General features: G+C 44.6%; 1 protein-coding gene across 1 annotated transcript in view; it reads left to right on the forward strand.

The window, feature by feature from the left end:
- unc5b (unc-5 netrin receptor B) overlaps window positions 1–20,922 on the forward strand; it is a 230,595-nt gene that overhangs the window by 143,413 nt on the left and 66,260 nt on the right. The window contains exon 2 of the mRNA XM_078530937.1: window positions 8,613–8,834. Within this exon, the coding sequence (XP_078387063.1) occupies window positions 8,613–8,834 (222 nt within the window). The remainder of the gene's footprint in view (window positions 1–8,612; window positions 8,835–20,922) is intronic.

Below are 20,922 nucleotides of genomic sequence, written 5' to 3' on the forward strand. Positions count from 1 at the left end.
AGATTTTTTTTTTAAATTAAATTTAAATTCCACCAGCTGCCATTTGACCTCATGTCCCCAGAGTATTAGCCTGGGCCTCGGGGATCGTCAGCCTGGTGATAATACCACTATGCACCCTCTCCCCAGCATGGAACTATTGGGCCAAATGGCCCGTTTCTGTGCTGTTGGACTCAAATGTAATACTATGTATGGCAAGTCGGGCAAAGGCAACAAGTATGCTTCCAATCGCGTTAATTATGCTGGAGCTACATTGGTTCAGGGAGCGGGAAGAAATAAAGCATCCCTCTTCCCAGCAATGTGAACCTCTTTCCATGTTCAGACTCTGATAGACTTGAATTGATTCTAACATTGACCTATAAAGAGCCTTGATGGTATCATAGTCAGGAAAGATTACAGTAAACCAGTTTGAATTGGCTTTGCCCGCGCAGGTCAATTGGAATCAACTTCTAACTGAGATGTGCAGAGATACATTCTAAAACCGTTGAGGCAGGGAAACTCGACAGATACAGTAAGGCGATTAGAGTTGAAGGGTAAATTGTTGGTAAGCTACATACAGGGGGATTGTAGCTTTTCATAATTTAACATAGCAGCATGGGGCGTTGGGTAAAAGTGCCCACCATCTGTTTCTAAATTGGAGATTTTCTTCACCGTGGGTGGATTGAAGTCGAGGATTATTCTCAAACTAAAAATAAGGAAGTGGAGAAGAATATGTCAAAAGACCTTCAGCAAGAGAAAGTCAGTGAAAAATGATATACTTAGGCCCGTAACCACAGATTAATAGTTCTACAGCTTCCCTGAAATTTTCCACTGGTACTCATTGTGATTGTCAAGAGTTGTTGAGAGTAGTTTTTATCAATCAGCCTTCCTTTGTAAGCTAGTTTGAATTGGATAATGCATGGGCAATGGACACTCTGCTCACTGTTTAATCTCTGACGTTGGGAAATAGAGGAGGTTGTCACCTTTGGCCCTGGAGGTGTTAGCTGTGGCACCCTTGATTCTGAATTAGATGATTGTGAGTTCCAGCTCCATTCCAGAGACTTGAGCGTGTAATCCAGGTTAGCATCCCCGTAAAAGCACCGATGGAATGCTGCACTGTCAGAGGAGCCATCTTTTGGATGAGACGTTAATCCACCTTCTCAGGTGGACATAAAAGATCCTGCATCACTGTTTCAAAGAAGAGCGGGGGCATTTTCCCTGGTGTCCGGGCCAATGTTTATCCCTCAACCAGCACCAACAATACAACAGCTTATCTGGTCATATATCTCATTGGCTGTTTTCTACTTTACAGCACTTCAAAAATATTTAATTGGTTGTGAAGCATTCTGGGACATCCTAAGGTGGTGAAAGGTGCTATAGAAATGCAAGCTCTTTCCAACCCTCAAAACAAATTGTTGGTAGTTCATTGATAAACATGGTGCCGATTAAATGAGGCGAGTTTGTCTGTGGCACACATTAATGATGAGGCTTGCTCCTTCATGGGACATTTCAGATGTCGTGAAACTCCAGATCAGTCAATATTCCAAGATCCGTTAACAGAATTATTCCTGTCTTTAAATAGGCTGAAGGATTGATTTATTCTTTCCTCATTTATTGATGAGCTTTAATCCATTTGACAAGGGAACTGACATCTCACTGACTTCCTGTGTTCAGGCCTGAGTAACAAGTCACATTGAAAATGCATCCCACTCATTAACTTATGGAAAGATGGTGCCACCTGTAAAATTAACTACAAGTCCTGACCAGAATACCTCTCAATTTGTCCAAATTTTATTTTAGAATGTTTTTTCTTTCGTTGGTGGTATTATCATAGAAGTATGATTAGATAGATAATGGTATTATCATAGAAGTATAATTAGAGCACTCCAGTGCCAGCATTTTGGTGGAACTATCCAATTAGTCCACTCCCCCTGCTCTTTCCCCATCCTCTTTAAGTATTTATCCAACTCCCCTTTTGAAAGTTATTATGAAATCTGCTTCCACCATCTATTCAGGCAGCACATTCCAGATCACAACAATTCACTTACTGCAAGAAAGAAACGTTTTCTCACGTTGCCAATTACCTTAAACTGTGTCCTTTGGATATTGACCCTTCTGCCAGTGAAAACAGCTTCTCCTTACTTACTCAGTCAAAGCCCGTCATGGTTATGAACACCTCTATTCAATCTCCCCCTTCATCTTCATTAGCCCTGAACTGGCATTTTTACAGAGGTGCTGAGGAAGGTGCAAAAAAAAAAAAAATAAGATTTGCGGGGCTCATACAGGTACTGAGATGTTATAGATATTAGGGAAGACTGAACAAACTGGGGCTCTTTTCTCTAGAAGAGTGAAGGCCGAGAGGTAACCTATTGGAAGGCTCCAAAATTATGAAGTGATTTGATAGGGTAGACATAGAGATGATGTTTTCATTTCTAGGGGAGAGCAGAACTAGGGCCTATAAATATAAGGCAGTCACTAATAACCCCCCAAGGGAGAATTCAGGAGAAACTTCTTTACCCAGGGAGTAGTTGAGGTAAATTGCACTGATGCATTAAAGGAAAGGTTAGATAAACATATAAGGGTAAAAGGAATGGAAGATTGGCTGATAGGCTGAGATAAAGAGGGGTAGGAGGAAGCACAATTGGAGCATAAACATAAAACATGGAACTGTTGGGCTGAATGGCCTATTTCTGTGCTGTGTGTGGGTGATGTGTGTATACTAACCGTCCCTTGTCTCACAGACACTGAACTTGAAATAGTGCGGCTGAAAAATCCTTTCAATTCTGCTCAGTATCTGGGGTGTGTGTGTGTGTGTTTGTGTGCGTGTGTGTGTGTGTGTACAAGGCCTCTTCAAGTAATCCTCCTCTCAAGGCTGAGGAGTTTTTTATGACATTTCCTCCTAACTCTGCCTTGTTGGGTCTTTCATCGTGTGAAACCATCCTTTCAAACTCCAGGCTCTACAGACCACCCAAAAGCAAATGCTTGTGGGAAATGTCCTGTCAAACGAACCACACATTTCACACGTGAACTCCCTCCAGCAACAGTCTGATATTTCTGTGCAGCTTTATGCCACCGACTGTATTTTGTGGCTCTGGGGGAAGCCAAGTCATCTTGCCATTCATCATTTGCGATTTGGAAACGTGACATGGGTTTATTAATGAGGCTGTTTGCTGGATAATAAATGGTGCCTTTCTTGCGCGTTAACCTGACGCATTCCTGCAATCGTTTTACTGGGAACACAAAGGGTATACTTGTTCCTGTGAGCGCACGCCATGGTGAAAAATTAAAACTGTGCAGAAGCCCTGTGCAAGCTGAGCAACTGCTTAATATGTAAAGTAATTGCATTTCATGGTGCTTCAGCATGTCGCCAGACAAGCCATCTTTCTTCTCTTCTCCCTCCCAGATATTGACACACTCTTGGGACCCTGTAGCTCGTAACTTCTGAAAAGCAGTGTCAGATAGCCAGAGGTAAAACCTGCTCAAATTGCAGGCAGCGTGTTTTCTGTTAGGATACAGCATTGACGCTAGTCAGTCAAGAAACGCTGAAGAAATCCAGGAATCTGATGACAGCTTGCCAGAACTTTCAGACTCACCAGCGCCCAGTTTCAAAACACACGTTTCAGCAAAAGGAAAAGACAGCTTGCATTTATATAGCGCCTTTCGCAAGCTCAGGACATCGCGAAGCACTTTACATTCAAGGAAGCACTTTCTTTGAAATGTACTCACTGTTGTAATGTAGGAAACACGGCAGCCAATTTGCCGCACAGCAAGATCCCACAAACAGCAATGTGATAATGACCAGATAATCTATTTGTTTTTTGGGGGGGGAGGAGTGATGTTGGTTGAGGGATAAATATTGGCCTGGACACTGCGGAAAACTCCCCTTCTCTCCTTCAAAATAGTGCCATGGGATCCTTCGCATTCACTTGAGGGGGCAGACGGGGCCTCAGTTTCATGTCTCATCTGACAGACGGATGCATTCTGTGACGGCGGTGACCAGGTTACAATGCATCTTGTAGTAGACATGTTGATTTTGGAAGGTTTTGCTGGATGGCTGTCACATTTGTCTGGGTGTGCAGGCCAACAATAGCTCACGTGTGAAGTGCTTTGAGACATCTCGATAGGCTGAAGCCCTTAATGTTCTGAAAGGAAACTGAGGGGGTCTATTTCTAATTGGACCTCACTGCATGGAAAAATGGGTTTCCAGCTAGACTTTTTTTTTCCACAGGTCAGTTTGACCTGTATATTTATTTAAAGTTAGCCCTGGTACAAGCCAAGTGTTTCATGTGGTTGGAATGATTGTTCTTCACCAATAGCCAAGACATCTGGCTCTGCTGGAAAATCGCAGCTACTTGTGTGTTTTTTTTCCCATTTTTTTTTTTTGCCTTCACTCGTGGGTCAAACAAATGGCAACAGAACCAGTTGCCCTGAAAAAGCTCAGTGCAGCCATCTGCATAACAAAGAGCGATTCAGAGCAGATTTTTGAAACCCGTGGAGTTGGCCTTCAGCCTTGGCTGCGAGGGTAACCACTCTCATCTCTGCAGTCCTCCAAGCCGCACTCCACACACTCGAGCGTCTCAGCTGACACTCCCAGTGCGGCGCTGAGGGAGTGAGGCACTGTCGGGGTGCTGCCGTTCGGATGAGACACGTGGCCCTGCCTCCTTCTGATATAAAAGTTTGAGAACGGGAACAGGGGAGTTATCCCCTGTGTCCTGGACACTATTTACCCTTCAGTCAACATCGCTAAACTGATCAGATCATTCTCCCGTTAATGAAGTGTGATGGAGGGGCAACAACTGGGAGACTTTTGTGCTGAAATGTGCTAACTTTTCAAACGTCATAATGAGTGGATTTGTCAAAGTAATTGCTTCAGTTGGCAGTTGGAGAACTGTGATAGGCTTTGAGATTGCACTAATCCCATTTTCTATCGTAGTCCTTTAATAAATATTGTATTGTTAATGCTTGACCTGTTTCTAATTCCCCGACTGCCTCACTTTCACCAGCTTGTGGGCCACGCAAAAAGCTCCAGTTCATTATCTGGCCAGACACCAGAAGCAATGTCCCACACAGGGCAATGGTCTTGACCATTTCTGAGTGTATTACAGACTGACAACTGCTGTCGGCGCTGTATAAATACTTAATGCAGGTGTACGATGATCATTTCTTTGCCGTATAAACAAGATGGTAACCTGTGTAATGCCTCCATTAAAATGACAGGGAGAGGAATTTGACACATGTGAGTTAAGCATTCACACAATGGTATCAACACGAGTTCTTTCCAGCCTTAATATGTGGAAAGGACACTCAATGTTTCCCTCTACACTGGAGAATATTCATGACAAAACATTGCCAGTGAAAGACAGAGTGTATTGATATGGTATGCGAATGGTTTTATTCCACATTGATTTACATCTAAGAAAAACCTCTGAATAATTATATTTAATGTTAAAGAGTTGTTTTTTGCATTCGGAGATGGTTGTTCTTTGGAGTAAGAATCTGTAGCACAGAAGCCAAGTATAAATAATCAATATCCCTCTCTCAGATAAAACACCTCACTGCTAATGCTTCAAGATATGAACTCTCTTGGATTCACCAATGACAACTTGCATTTATACAGCACCTTTAATGTAGAAGCATCTTGAGGTGCTTCACAGAGGCTAAATCAGGAAAGAAAACCAACATATAGCTCAAGAACGAGACACATTAACTGTGGTGGTTTAAAACTTAGTCAAAAAGGTGAATTTGATGTAGGATTTCAAATAAAAGGAATGGAAGGGAATGTTTATGGGATATTAGCTTTAGGAGATATTAACTTTAGGGTACTGAAGGTAAGGATCAACTGAGACTGAAACGCCTTGGAATGGTTTCAAACACACTGAATAACTTTATTGACATTGGGTGCGATTTTCTGGTCCCGCCAGAGGTGGGCATCATCGTGGGCGGAGCGGAAAAATTTGGAGAGCGTCCAAAATTCAATTGATTGTTGGCCGCTCTCCTAATCCTCCTGCCCCGCCCACGATGATGCCCACCACTGGCAAGGCCAGAAAACCCCAGCCATTAAGACAGGTTTCCAGGTTAAAGGTACCATACAAACTCCCGATATGAGTGAAGCTCAGTAGAGACCCGGAATCTGTTTAAGGAGGTGAGGGGTTAATGTTTCATCAGCCACTTCTCCTTTAAACTGCCCCTTGGATCTCCTGGAAAAATCAGTGCTTGCCTGGAGTTTCGTGCATTTTCTTTCTAAAGGCTGTTGCTGGGCAGAATTGCAAAAAGTGGACTTATTTTTTTCCCTCCCCCCAATTACTTGCAGGCAAATGTGGTTTTGTTATTTGTTGCTTATATTTTCAGGGTTTGTGCCCTTCAGTGTTCAGCAGGTTTTAAACGAGAGCTCTCCTTGAGGGAGATACCAAGTCAGCCATTTAACAACAGCAGCAGCAACAACTATAGTGTCGCTCTTCATCTTTCAGATTCTCCCATTTGACTTGAAATCACCACAGTGCTGGTTTGATGGCCCTTCTCCATATCCTCCTGTCAGTCATCCACTCCTTATCCAATCTCGCTGTGTTTAAGTCTCTCATCACCACATCTTCCCCATCTGGTCTGAGGCTTTCCTCTTCTCCTTCTTCCTGGCAGTCCCAACTCCACCGCTCACTTCACTACATTCCCCTCTCTCTCTCTGTGCAACCATTTCAATCTATTTTTGGTTACTTTCTTCGATGCTACTGCAATCTTCACTGACCCCACTCCCCCCCCCTCCCCCCGCGATTGAGTTGGTTCCTGATTTTGCCCTTTCTTGTTACTTGAGACTAGAACGAGGGGACACAGTTTAAAAATAAGTGCTCTCCCATTTAAGACGGAGATGAGGAGAAATCTTTTCTCTCAGAGGGTCGTGAACCTGTGGAACTGGCTTCCCCAGAGAGCGGTGGAGGCAGGCTCATTGAATATTTTTAAGGCAGAAGTAGATATATTCTTGACTAACAAGGGAGTCAAAGTTTATTGGGGGGGGGGGGAATAGGTGGGGAATGTGGAGTTGAGGCCACAATCAGATCAGCCATGACCGTATTGAATGGCGGAGCAGGCTAGAGGGGCTGAATGGCCTACTCCTCCTAATTTGTATGTTTGTATGTTCACATATCCATCCTAGCGTCCGCGCCTCATTAGTATAAGTTATATTTATATTAATCTGTGATGCTTACCCTCACTGCAACAAAAACAGCATGTTCTGTTTTCTTTCATTGGTGGTTCAATACAAACAGTCCATTCCTCGATTGGATTTTGACCCCTTAAAATTTTCTCTTGCTTCTATTCCTTGAACTATCTATTGACTGCACATCCTTCGTTTGCCATTCACCCTTCAAATCCTCTTTCACAGAGCGTTCATCCCACTAGTCCAGGTTTTCAAATCCATTCCTTTATCTATCGAATGGTTTTCAGGTGAGCGAGATAGACTCATAAACGTTTACAGCGCAGAAGGAGGCCAATCGGCCCATCGTTGATGCGCCGGTCGATAAAGATCTGACTACACTAATCCCATTTTCCAGCTCCTGGCCCTGTTGAGATTCCTGATCCCAATCCAATGGCCTGATCTGTCAGCCATGGTCAGATTGAATGGTGGGTGGAGCTCGATGAGCTGAATGGCCTCTTTCCGTTCCTACAAGCCATTAATAATAATTCTAACAGGAAGTTTGGAGAGGCATTTAATGAATAAACCAGCTGACAATCAATCAATGAACTGTGCTTTCCGCTTCTGTGCTCCAAAATTAAGGAGATGGTCTGAAATGCTCGATTCTAGTCCTGGATTTTACCGCGCTCCTACTTGCCTACTGGAACCATAGTAGAATTCGCCTATCGGTGGACAGTGCCCACTTTCAATAATGTGGGGGCGAGGAACCTTGCAGGAAGGAAGGAAAAGGCATATTAGTTGGGCAGAGAAGAGGGCATCTGAGGGGAGGAATTTGCAATTTATCTGATCCTTCTCGATCCTTGTGTTTACGCAATCCTTTGGAATGGAATGATAAGAGCCCTTATTTTCTTTACATAGAGCTGCTGCTGAAAGATAAGCAGCGCTGCTGTCAAGAAAGTGCGTATTGGCGGGAACGTGCGCTCCAACTCTACATGGTACGGGCGTTTAACCAGTAAATAGCTTTGGGGAGAAGGAGAGAGAGGAAATGTGAGTCTGAGCTGAATGCACGGGGGGGAAAGCCTGAATCCACAGCTCTTTGAGCAGTGCACACTGCGTGCTTAGCAGTCTCCAAGGTGCAGAAAGATCCAATTTTAAACATAGCAACAAATCTTGTGTCAGCTGAAGAGAGGAATGGTTGACTGTAAATATTGAGAGTATAGGAGGGCAGCTGGTTGGGGTTGGCACACTGCTAAACTAAACAATTCTTTATTATCTGACCTGAAAGAGACTGTAAACACATTAGGCTGCAGAAAATGCACTGCACACTTGTTATGACACCAGGCTGATTGATTAAGTGCTGGAGTTCTCTGTAACTAGTGTCATTATCTCAGGATAATGGACAGCTTTTGGTTCCTGTGCGACTACTCTGCTATGCTGTATATTAAATGCCATGCAGTTAAATCTTCCTTAAACACTCTTTAGTAATCTCCACCCTCCTCCTTATAACCCATAGGATCTGAATACAGCGATGTGCTTCCCGAATCCTTCCCCTCCTCTCCGGCAGAACCTCTGCCGCGATTCCTGGTGGAGCCAGATGATGCCTACATCGTCAAGAACAAGCCAGTTGTGATGACCTGCACAGCAACCCCGGCAACGCAGATCTACTTCAAGTGCAACGGTGACTGGGTGCACCAGAAGGACCACGTGACCGAGGAGAATGTGGATCAGATCACAGGTAAATGCGTGAACCCATTCCAGCCTTTCGAACGCTCCTCTCATCTCTTGGGTTAGAAGGGTTACCCTCGATTGAGGCCCTGTTCCGGGGATTTGGAACACAAAATTCGCGACGGACGCTCCAGTGCAGTACCGAGGGAGTGCTGCACTGCCGTCTTTCAGCTGAGACGTTAAACCGAGGTCATGCCTCCCCACCTCAGTTGACGTAAAAAGGCCAATGGCACTATTTGGAAGAAGAGCAGGGGATTTCTTCTCAGTGTCCGAGCCAATATATATATTTTAACCAAAGTCAAAATAGAAATGAGTTGACCTGGTTTTCCCGCATTGCTGTTTGTGGGAGCTTGCTGTGCGCTGCTCTGCTTCCTCCATCACCCCAGTGACTGCACTTCAATAAAATTACTTCATTGGCTGCAAAGAGCTTTGGGGCGTCCTAAGGTTGTGAAAGGCACTGAGTAAATGTTGCTTGCATGGGACCTTGCGATTTTCTTTGGAGGGTTATTTTCTCTGTAAGTTGAGAGAGTAGAAGAGATCTTCGTCCATTCATCCCAAATAAAGAAATGCTCCTGCTTTCAGGTTCTCCCTCCCCGGTTTTCTGTGTTTCTCTCTTGGAGGCATCAATTTAAACTTACCCACTAACACACAATATGGAAGGACAGGAAGAGACAAGGCGGCTGATTGAGCCTGTTCTGACCCTCACTCTAAACAGTTAGAAACGCAAAGAGGCGCTTTTTAAATTCCGAAATTTGTTTCTGTCAGAATGAACAAAGCTAAATTAGCCCTGAGGAGATAACTGCTGCTTATCAGGACATTACATTTTCGTGGCAAAACACTGGTTTAAGCCAGAACACAAGAAATTGGAGCAAGAGTAGACCATATGATCCATTAATCCTGCTCCACTATTCAATACAATCGTGGATGACCTTGGGCTTCAATTTCATTTTCCTGCCCGTCCCTCCTTATCCTTTGATTCCCAGGGAGACCAAAAACCTGTTTATCTCAACGACGGAACATCCACAACCCTCTGGGTTAGAGAATTCCAAAGGTTCACAACCCTCTCAGTGAAGTAATATCTCCTCGTCTCAATCCTAAAATCAGCTCCTTACCCTGAAACCGTGCTCCCATGTTTCAGGTTCCCTGACCAGCAGAAACAATCACTCAGCATCTACCCTATCAGGTTAGGGGGAGCCAGTGGTGTAGGGGCAGTCTCACTGAGCGAGTAACCCAGAGGCCCAGGCTAATGCACTGGGAACCCCAACACCACAGCAACTGATGCAATTTAAATGCAGTGAGTTAATACATTTTGGAATTGAAAAGCTAGTCTCGGTGATGGTGACCATGACAACTATTACTGATTGTCGTAAAAATCCGTCTGGTTCACTAGTGTCCTTTAGGGAAGGAAATCTGCCGTCCTTACCTGGTCTGACCTGCATGTGACTCCAGACCTACAACAATACGGTTGACTCTTTAAAAAATGCCCTCTGAACAAGGGCAATTAGGGATGGGCGATAAATGCTGGCCTGGCCAACATTGCCCAAATGCCATGAACGAATAAAAACAATCACCGCCATTTTGACCTCGCTAACCTCGACCCCTTCCACTGTTCCAATGAAACTTGAACAGGAGCGTGAACATTGCTTCAGCTTTCAGTCAGGCACTTTACAGCCTTTTGCACTCAACATTGCGCTCAGCAATTTCAGATCGTAATCCCTGCCCCCACCACTAACCCCCACCCTCCCCAAACCCCCGCCCGCCCCCGCCATTCGCCATTCCCGGAGGTTAAATCACCACCAACCATCCTACTCAAATCATTTTTTTTTATTGTGTCCGATATTTTTATTTAATAATAAACAAATCTTTCTAGGAAAGTGGAAAATGCCCTCTATGATTTTTCTCCTGGCTATGGCTTAATCCTGGAGATTAATCTTCAACTCCTGGAGGAATACAGTCCTGAAGGTTTGGCAACCCCTTTGCACAGACAGTCTGCCAGTCACCTGAAGGTGGGCACAAGAGAGCCCCACACTAAATTCCTTAAACAGCGATTGTTCCGAGTGTGAACGGAGACCGAGGCTCACACAGTGGCTCGCACAGTCCACCCGATTGAGTGCCCCACGTGCTTCCACATCCTACTCAATGTCCTATTTGAAATTAATTAGACCTGGAAGACTGGGATGGCCTGGTTTATGTCCTGTTGCTTTATTTCATTTCAATTAACTGGAAAAATACCAGATGAGAAGAATTTATTTACACAGTGATTTGTTACGATTGGGAATGTACTGCCTGAAAGAAGCCAATTCAACAGTAACTTTCAAAAGAGACTTGGATAACTACTTGCAAGGGGAAATGTTACAAAGGAAGTCTAGTGGTGCAGTGGCTGGTGTCCCTTCCTGTGGGCCAGTAGCTCTGGGTCCGAGTCCCACCCCGGGACTTGATGGCCACGGAAGGTGCATTCATAATGTGGCCAAACAGTCTTGAGTGTCAACCTGCAAATCTTTCCAACACACACCAATGGCAGGCGGTGAGAGCGGGAGAGATTCCTGGTCAGCCACGCTTGCTGTGGAATAGTACCTCTGGCTTCAGGCAGAACGAGCTACAGAAGACAGATGTAAGCGCGTTCTTCAGCTGCCCCATGTATCACGAGACATGGGGAAATCTTCGGAGGGCAGGATTTTCCCCTCGTCGGGTGGGCCCGGGGGGCGACTGCGAAATGGTTCACCGCCCACGATCAGGCCCTGACTGCGATTGCGCACCGGCTGGTCAATTAACGGGCAGCCAGGATGAACCGCACTCTGAGAGCCTTGGTGCTGCCGGGGGTGGGGGTGGGGGTGGGGGTGGGGGTGGCGGGGGGGGGGGCGGGAGGAGCGCGAGTGCTGAAGTTTGCGCACGTACATGGGGTGCGCTCACTGAAAGCTCCCTCGCAGCATAGAGCTGCCTCAGGGGGCCGAAGATTCTTAAAAAGAAGAAAGAAGAATCCACAATTCATATAAATGTGTCCCCACCTGTGACTCAGTCACATGAAGAGGGACATGTTAAAACTGAGTTTAAAAATTTTTATTTATTCATTGTCGGAAACCTCATCCCGCCCGTGAATGAAGCGTCGCTAAAAATGCAAAGGGCGCCTGGCCTGTTCGCCCACCCGCCCGCCATAAGGTTGGACAGGCAACAAAAAATTCTGCTTAATTAGCCGCTTAAGGGCCTTAATAGGCCTCGTAATTGTCGGCGGGCGTGCTGCCGACTCTTGTGCGCACCCGCCAACTAAAATATCGCATGAGTGCGCGATGAGGTCGCGACGCTCACCCAACGTCATCTCACGCTATTTCACACTCGGGTGTGTCGGGCGCGCCGAACTGAAAATCCTGACCCACGCCTGAGTGAAGTTACTGGGCAGTGGGGAAAAGTAGGGGAGTGGAACTAATTGGATAGCTCGTTCAAGGGGATGGCACAGTCAAGATGGGCTGATTGGGCCTCCTTCTGTGTTGTGTACATCCTAAATCAGAAGTTATGTGCCTCCTGAGACATATGTAAATTAATGGGAATGCAGATTTAACCTTTAAATGTGTGAAGCCCCCGTAGATACACCAGGCCAATCCGTGAAGCCAAAAGGCCTACATGGTTATCCACTGTATGGGTGGAACAGCCCCTTTCCCAAACCTGCCAACCATACATCCACAAAACAGACTTTCTCCCTGCACCCCCTCAGTTTGCAATGGTATGGGGTGTGATTATGAAGGGGCAGAACGTTAGACCCTGAACCCCTCATGCTACCTTTTTTTATCAGATTGAAATATCTTCTTCCCTCAGAAGGTCCCAACAACATTTAAGGGAGATGCTGACGAGATCAAACCCGGCAGAATAGCAGGAGGCCCGTGTGGAGCATAAATAATGACACAGCCACTTGGGCTGAATGGCCTGTATCTGTGCTTCTGTAAATTCTTTGCAAGTGTAAAAGTCCAACTGATGTTGACCTCAGAGATGTTGGGCACTGAAGACTCTGGTGTTTGGTGTTACTAGGAGAAGGAAATGCAGAATTAAGAGACACTGAAGATGGTGTTTTAGTCAATAGACGGAGTGGATTGAGTGAAATAACCTGACTATGGCAAAGTTCGACCTTTGTCAGAGGCAGCAGCCAGATTGAAAACATTGGCAATGCCATCTTGTTCTTTAGGCAGCTGCAGTTGCCCACCTCCTGCATGCCCACCCCAATTTGCCATCAGTCCACCCCACAAGGTCACTGGGATACTGGTGAAAGCCCTCGAAAAATCAACTTAAATGAAACTCTGCCCAGGTCAGTCACCCTCTTCACCTCATCGCCATGGGTGAGGTTCAGCACATTCGACAGTCTAGACAGAACTGTAAGACGGCGGCTGGAGCACAGGGCACTGGCTAGCTTTTCTGTCTCTTGCCCAGGGGCACTGTTAATGTAAAACCATTCTCAGCACAGACCATGTTTCATTTTGTATATATTGGTTTGAAAAGGGAGAAACAGTGGTATGCAGAACATGAACAGGAGACAGCTTAAATTGCTGCTAAATGCTAATGTCTGTTTATATTACAAGGAATACTCTTCAGACTTTGAACAGACCTGTAATTATGCGTTCAGCGCACTGTCTCCATAATGTCTGTTCTTGCATAGCACTGGTAGCATGTTGCTGATATCCATTGTTATACTGTGTACATATGTTTTCTTTTTAGCTCTGCTTATTTGCTTCCTGCTTGCTTAACAAGATAGACAAAATGTCCTGTCTTTGTAAGTAGCACTTATTGGCTTCTGTGCTAATTATCCATACTCATTTCAGCAGGAACAAAGAGGATGAGGAAAACTGTTCCCCTGTGTTTATGACTTTATGTTGAGTAGTGGGTATTTGGTCATAGAATCATGGGAATTATTAATGCGGAAGGAGGCCATTCAGTCCATCATGGCCAGCTGGTGCTAGTTTTTCAATGAGAGTTACCGACTCTAGATTCCGTTTCCTCTCCCCATACCCTTTTCTGGTCATTCTTAACGACTATTAATCCAGTTCCATTTTAAATGACATTCTCTTCTCAAATGCAATGGCCATTGACAGTAAAACTTTCCATGTTCCAGTAACCTGTGTACAAAAGAAGAGTCGTGAGAAAAAATATCACTTAAAGTAGAGGAGCAGGAGGAGGCCTTGTGGCCCCTCAAGCCTGATCTGCCACTCAGTGAGATCATGGCTGAACTTAGAACTCAACTCTCCTTCCCAATCTCCAACTCCCCGACACCTTTTTATCTAGACCTATCAATCTGTACATCCGTTTTGTCCCATAGGGAGACTTCTTTCTTGTACTAGATGCTTTACAGCCAATGAAGTATCTTTGAAGTCTAGTCACTGTTCTAATGTAGGAAGCGTGACAGCCAATTTGCGCACAGCAAGCTCCCGCAAACAGCAATGTGGCCATGACCAGGTAATTGTTTTTTTTTGCGATGTTGATTGGAGGGTAAATATTGATCAGGGCACCAGGGATAACTCTCCTGCTCTCCTTCAAAATAAAGCCATTGGATCTTTTACATGCACCCAAGCAGGCAGGTGGGGGCTTGATTTAACCTCTCATCCGATGACGCAGTGCTCTCTCATCATCGGACTGATGTGGCAGCCTTGATTTTCACACAGGCATCACTTGGAATTGTACATTGGCCACCATCATAGAAACCAACCGAATCTCATTTGCTTTGGAGTGAAGATTGAACAATTTCCATGATGGGTAGTTCCATCTGCTCCCCACCCCCAACACCCTGGTTTTACATCCTCCAAAATTCCAAATTGAGCATGACCCTGTGTGTGTGTGTGTGTGTGGGTGTGTGTGTGTAATGTGACAGGACGTGAAAGCTCCCCAAGGTAGCAGCAATCACAATATGATTGAATTTTACATCCAGTTTGAAAGGGGGAAGAGTGGGTCTAAGACTAGTATTTTCAACTTATGTGAGGGCAGCAACGTGGGCATGAAAGCTGAGCTGGCTGAAGTGAACTAGGTTAGTAGGCTAGCGGATAGATCAACAGAGAAACAGTGGCTGACATTTAAGGGGATATTCCAGAATAGTCAGAACAAGTATATTCCTATTATAAAGAAAAATTCTAAAGGGAGGATCCACATCCATGGTTAGCTAAAAAAAAGTTAAGGAAAGCATCAAACTTAATGAAAAAGCATATAACTGCACAGAGATGGTTGGCAGGTCAGGTGATTGGTCAGAATATAAAGAACGGCAGAGAGTGACTAAAGGGTTAATCAAGAGTAAGAAATTAGAGTATGAGAGGAAGCTAGCTAGAAATGTAAAAATGGATAGCAAGAGTTTATACAGGTATTTAAAAAGGAAAAGAGTAAGTAAAATGAGAGTTGGTCCTTTAGAGAGTGACAGTGGGGAGTTAATAGTAGTTAATAAGGAAAGGGATGATGAAATGAACAAATATTTTGCTCCTGTATTGACTAAAGAGGATACAAAAAACATTCGAGTATTAGCTGGAAATCAGGAGGCGGAAAGGAGAGGGGAACTTGGTGAAATTACAATCATTAGGGAAGCAGCACTGAACAAACTGATGGAGCTGTGGGCTGACAAGTCTCTAGGTCCTGATGGACCTCACCCTAGGGTCTTAAAAGAGGTGGATAATGAGGCAGTAGATGTGTTGGTGTTAATTTTACAAAATTCCCTAGGTTCTGGAATGGTTCCATCAGACTTGAAAGTAACAAATATAACCCCTCTATTCAAGAAGGGAGGGAGGGCAGAAAACAGGAAATTATAGGCCAGTTAGCTTGACGTCTGTCATGGGGAAGATGTTCAAATTGCTTATTAAGCAAGTTATAGCTGAGCACTTAGAGAAACACAAGGCAATCTGGAAAGAGTCAGCATGGTTTGTGAAAGGGAAATCATGTTTAACCAATTTATTGGAGTTCTTTGAAGGAGTAACATGCGCAGTGGATAAAGGGGAGCTTGTAGATGTACTTGGATTTCCAGGAGGTATTTGATAAGGTGCCACATCGAAGATTATTATGGAAAATAAAAGCTCATTGCATAGGGGGTGATATATTAGCATGGATAGAGGATTGGCTGGCTGGCAGGAAACAGAGAGTATGCATAAATGGGTTTTTGTCTCATTGGCAGGATGTGACGAGTGGAGTCCCACAGGGGTCTGTGCTGGGGCCTCAACTTTTTACAATTTATATCAATGACTTAGATGTGGGAAGTGAAGGCACGATAGCTAAATTTGTAGATAATACAAAGATAGGTAAGAAAGTATGTTGTGAAGAGGGCATAAGGAGGTTACAGATAGGTTGAGTGACTGGGCAAAAATATGGCAGATGGAGTATCTTGTGGGAAAATGGTGAAGTTGGTCACTTTGGCAGGAAGAATAAAAAAGCAGAGCATTACTTAAACAGAGAACTGCAGAATTCTGAACTGCAGAGGGATCTAGGTGTTCTAGTGCATAAGTCACAAAGAGTTATTATGCAGAGGGCTAATGAAATTTATTACAAGAGGAATTGAATGTAAAAGGATGTTATGCTTCAGTTATACAGGGCATTAGTGAGAACGCGTCTCGAATACTGTGTGCAGTTTTGGTCTCCTTAGTTAAGGATGTAAATTCATTGGAGACAGTTCAGAAGAGGTTTACTAGATTGATACTTGGAATGAGTGGGTTGTCTTATGAGGAAAGGTTAGACAGACTGGGCTTGTTTCCACTGGAGTTTAGAAGAGTGAGGGATGACTTGATTGTAGTATATAAGATCCTGAACGGTATTGACAAGGTGAATGTGGAAAGGATGTGGGAGTGTCCAGAACTAGGGGGCACTGTTTTAAAATCAGGAGTTGCTCTTTTAGGACAGAGATGAGGAGAAATCTTTTCTCTCAGAGGGTTGTGTGACTTTGGACCTCTCTGCCTCAGAAGGCGTTGGAGGCGGGGTCATTAAATATGTTTAAGGCAGAGGTAGATAGATTCATGATAGACAAGGGAATCAAAGGCTATCAAGGGTAGATGGGAATGTGGAATTCAAAACACAAACAGATCAACCATGATCTTAATGAATGGCGGAGCAGGCTCGAGGGGCTGAATGGCCTACTTCTGCTCCTGTTTCATATGTTTGCATGCTGTCCTAACATAGGGTAGGTTGATGCCTCATGGATGTGTCATGTAGCAGCAGCCGTTTCTTAAAGGGCTAATTGGGCACAAATAAATAATATGTGGTTTTTGAGGTGCATGTGGAGAAACCTGAGTTTCTCAATCTTGAAAGGAGACGAGCCCTTATGATTCCATGGATTAGTAAATGCTGTGGAAAAGGAGGATTTGGAAAATTGCTTTAAACTGCGCTGGTAGTGAGAAGACTGGTGGAAAAACAAGTTAAAACTAATAAAGAGCCAATTGAGAACCATTGTCAGGAAGTTGTTCATATGAGTTGATCAAAGCACACAAAGGATTAGTAGTTAGGGTCTGGAGGCAATAAAGCCTGGAAAGTTTTGACAAACTGTTAGATGCTGTGATGGGAAGTGTAGGGTTTTCGTGATGGAGGGTGGATGGGCTGAATGACTTAGCTCAATTGTGCATGAGTGGGTTACCTGGTAACCACCATGGGGCTTCATAAAATCGTGGAATGATGCAGCACAGAAAGAGCCCATTTGCCCCATCGTGCCTGTGCTAGATCTTTGAAAGAGCTATTCAGTTAGACCCATCCCCCACCCCCCTGCCCTTTCCCTTCAAATATTTCCTCTTCAGGTATTTATCCCATTTCCCCTTGAAAGTTGTGATTGACCCTGCTTTGGCCGCCCTTTCAGACAGTGCATTCCAGATCGTAACAATGATTTGTTATCCAGAGCTTGGAAGTTGAACAGTTCCAGTCATCTTCTCATTAAAATATTGATTTCAAACAGTTGGAGAGAATGACATTTTGTGGATCCTCTACGATCTGTTATTTTATTAATTTCTGCCTATGGAGACCTTACCCTGATGCCCCTGTTTGTATAGTTCTGAGGATTTGAACAATATCCAAGGACACAGAGAGTAAAGTCAGCAAGTTTAGGGAGTTCGTAACCTGTCTTTGGATCACAGACATGGAAAGTGGGAAAATATTGGAAGACTTTGGATCCCTAGCATTGTTGGCAGAAAAAAATCAAACCCCTCAAAAACAAGGATTCAGGGGGAGATGATGGTGTCGTGGTAAATGTCACTGGACTAGTAATCCCGAGGCCCAGGCTAATCACCTGGGGACATGGGTTCAAATCCCAATATGGCAGCTGGTGGAATTTAAATTCAATTAAGAACCTGGAATGTGAAGCTAGTCTCAGTAATGGTGACCATGAAACTATCATTGATTGTTGTGAAAAACCCATCTTGCTCATTAATGTCCTTTAGGGAAGGAAATCTGCCATCCTTACCTGGTCTGGCCTATATGTGACTCCAGACCCACAGCAATGTGGTTGACTCTTAACTGCCCTCTGAAATGGCTGAGCAAGCCACTCATTTCAAGGGCAATTAGGGATGGGCAACAAGTGCTGGTCTTGCCAGTGATGCCCGTGAAACAATAAATTTTTTAAAAGCAGATTACGTAAAGAAACTGAAGTTACAATCAGTGATGTTATATACACACATAACAAAAACTAGCATTGATAAGTCACTCACCATCCTGACTTGGAAATATATCGCCGTTCCTTCACTGTCGCTGGGTCAAAATCCTGGAACTCCCTCCCTAACAGCACTGTGGGTGTACCTACACCACATGGACTGCAGCGGTTCAAGAAGGCGGCTCACCACCACCTTCTCAAGGGGCAATTAGGGATGGGCAATAAATGTTGGCCCAGCCAGCGACACCCACGTCCCGTGAATGAATAAAAAAAGGCACCTGTCATGTCGTTAAAAAGTAATCAGACAAATCAGATTCCAAGCCAAAGGAGGAGGTGACCAAATACTTTGTCAAAGAGGGTGTACAGCAGGGTCTGTAGAGAGGTTTAGAGAAGAAATTCCAGGCGTACAAACATACGAATTAGCCACAAGAGTAGACCATTCGGCCCCTCAGGCCTGCTCCATCCTTCAATAAAACCGTGACTGATCTGAATGTAACCTCCACCCCACGTTGCTGCCTACCCCCGATAACCTTTCGCTCCCTTGTTTATCAGGGATCTTATCTGGTTCTGTCTTAAAAATTTCTGCGGCCAGGATTTTCCAGTTGGCGGGCGGGCTCAGCAGGAGCGGGCAGGGGAGGTCACATTTCACCCTGCCTGGAACGCGAGCAGCAGTGCTGAGCGCTACCTGCGCGGGCGGAGGGAGGAGGGAGAGTCGGGTCCAGCGCTCTTTCGTGCGTGCACAGAGCTGCCTCCGGGAGACTGAAGCACCTTTTCTAAAAAAAAATATATAAGGACGTTAAAAATTTAATGAAACATGTCCTGTCCATGTGACTGTGTCACGCTTTCGCTTTCAAAATGGAAGTTTTTATTTCATCAGTGTTAGCTTTAGGAAACTTCGTCCCGCTCGTGGATGAGGTTTCCTAAAAATCGTAAGGGCAGCTTGGCCTTTTCACCCGGCCGTCAACGGTGAGGTTGGACGGGTAGCATAAAATTCAACTTAATTACCCAGTTCATGGCCTTAATAGGCCTCTCGGCGCGCGCCTGCTGAACGCAATATTGCGCCAGTTCGCGATGTCGTCTGGGCGTACGCCCGACATCGTCGCGCGTCATTTTACATTCCGGCGTGTCAGACCCGCGCGCCCGCACGCTAAATGTAAAATTCTGCCCAAAGACTCTGCTTCCACTGCCTTTCGAGGAAGAGAGTTCCAAAGACTCACAACCCTCATGAGGGAAAAAAAAAACGCTCCTCATCTCCGTCTTAAATGAGCGACCCCTTATTTTTATAAACAGTGATCCCTAGTTCTAGATTCTCCCACAAGAGGAAATATCCACCCCTGTCAAGACCCCTCAGGATCTTTTAAGGTTTCAATTAAGTCGCCTCTTACTCTTCTAAACTCCAGTGGATAAGAGCTTAGAGCCTAGACAGATGAAGGCTGACTTGCAACAGAATTGTTTATTTGTTGAATATACAAGGGAGAATTTGGAATGACTTTGTAAGGTGCGAAAGGGTGTCAGAAGGTGCTTTCTGCCCTTAATTCCTCAGCTTGAAGGAAGGGACTTATCCACACAACCAAAGCTTGTTACTTATGCCAGTGTTGAGCTATTGAGACTGCATGCATTAGTGTAAATCCAAAATACATTAGAGACCATTGGCTTTGGGAAATGTTTCTGGGTTACTGCACTGAGTAAATAAAGTGAGTTATTTGATATGTCTGATGGTTTCTGATGAAAATGTACACCAGAGAACTGATGTAATTTTCTAGCTGCCTGCCCAGGTCCCATCATTAGTTAATTTGGGTTACAGTTGCTTAGGTTTTGCACATGAGTTTCTCAAAAGACATTGAGCAGGAAAAGAAACAGCATTAGGGCAATTCCCCCTACACGCTTGAGTTATGTCAGATTGGCTCGGTTGGTTGCATTCCGAATCCAAAGGTTGCAGGTTCAAATCCCAGTTTGGGATTCAAGCACGTAATCGAGGATTGACACATCCGTGCAGTGCTATGTGTGGGTCTGCATTGCTGAAGGTGTCCTTCAGAGAGTGCGTTAGATCAAGGCTTTCTTTGTTGGTACAGCGCATATTGCAGGTCCCTTGGCATCTGTTTGCAGAAGTGGGGCGTCTCCCAGGGTTCAGGCCAGCATTCCTCACTTAACCAGTACCACCAAAAACAATTCATCTCACTGTTGTTGGTGGGATCTTGCTGTGTGCTAAATAACTGCCACATTTGACTCAGTAGTGAAAGTTATTGTATCTTGAAACAAGCTTCTGATTACACGTTTGTTTTAATGTACTCTGCTTATGCATGTCAAAAGGATCCCAAACTGGATGGTGAAGTATAAAACTAGACGCAAATCTTTTAACTGATAGTTGATTCATTTACAGAATGCAGCATTATATATGTCTGCCTCTTACCTACTAACACCCAATGTTCCAGCAGTCCGTCTTTATATAGGCTCAAGGCACTCAATCATTCAATGCCCTTCACCAGTGTATCCTTAACCTTGATAGTGCAATTCATATCCCATTAAC

The sequence above is a fragment of the Cetorhinus maximus genome, chromosome 27 (genome assembly GCF_964194155.1).
Source record: "Cetorhinus maximus chromosome 27, sCetMax3.hap1.1, whole genome shotgun sequence".
NCBI lineage: Eukaryota > Metazoa > Chordata > Chondrichthyes > Lamniformes > Cetorhinidae > Cetorhinus > Cetorhinus maximus.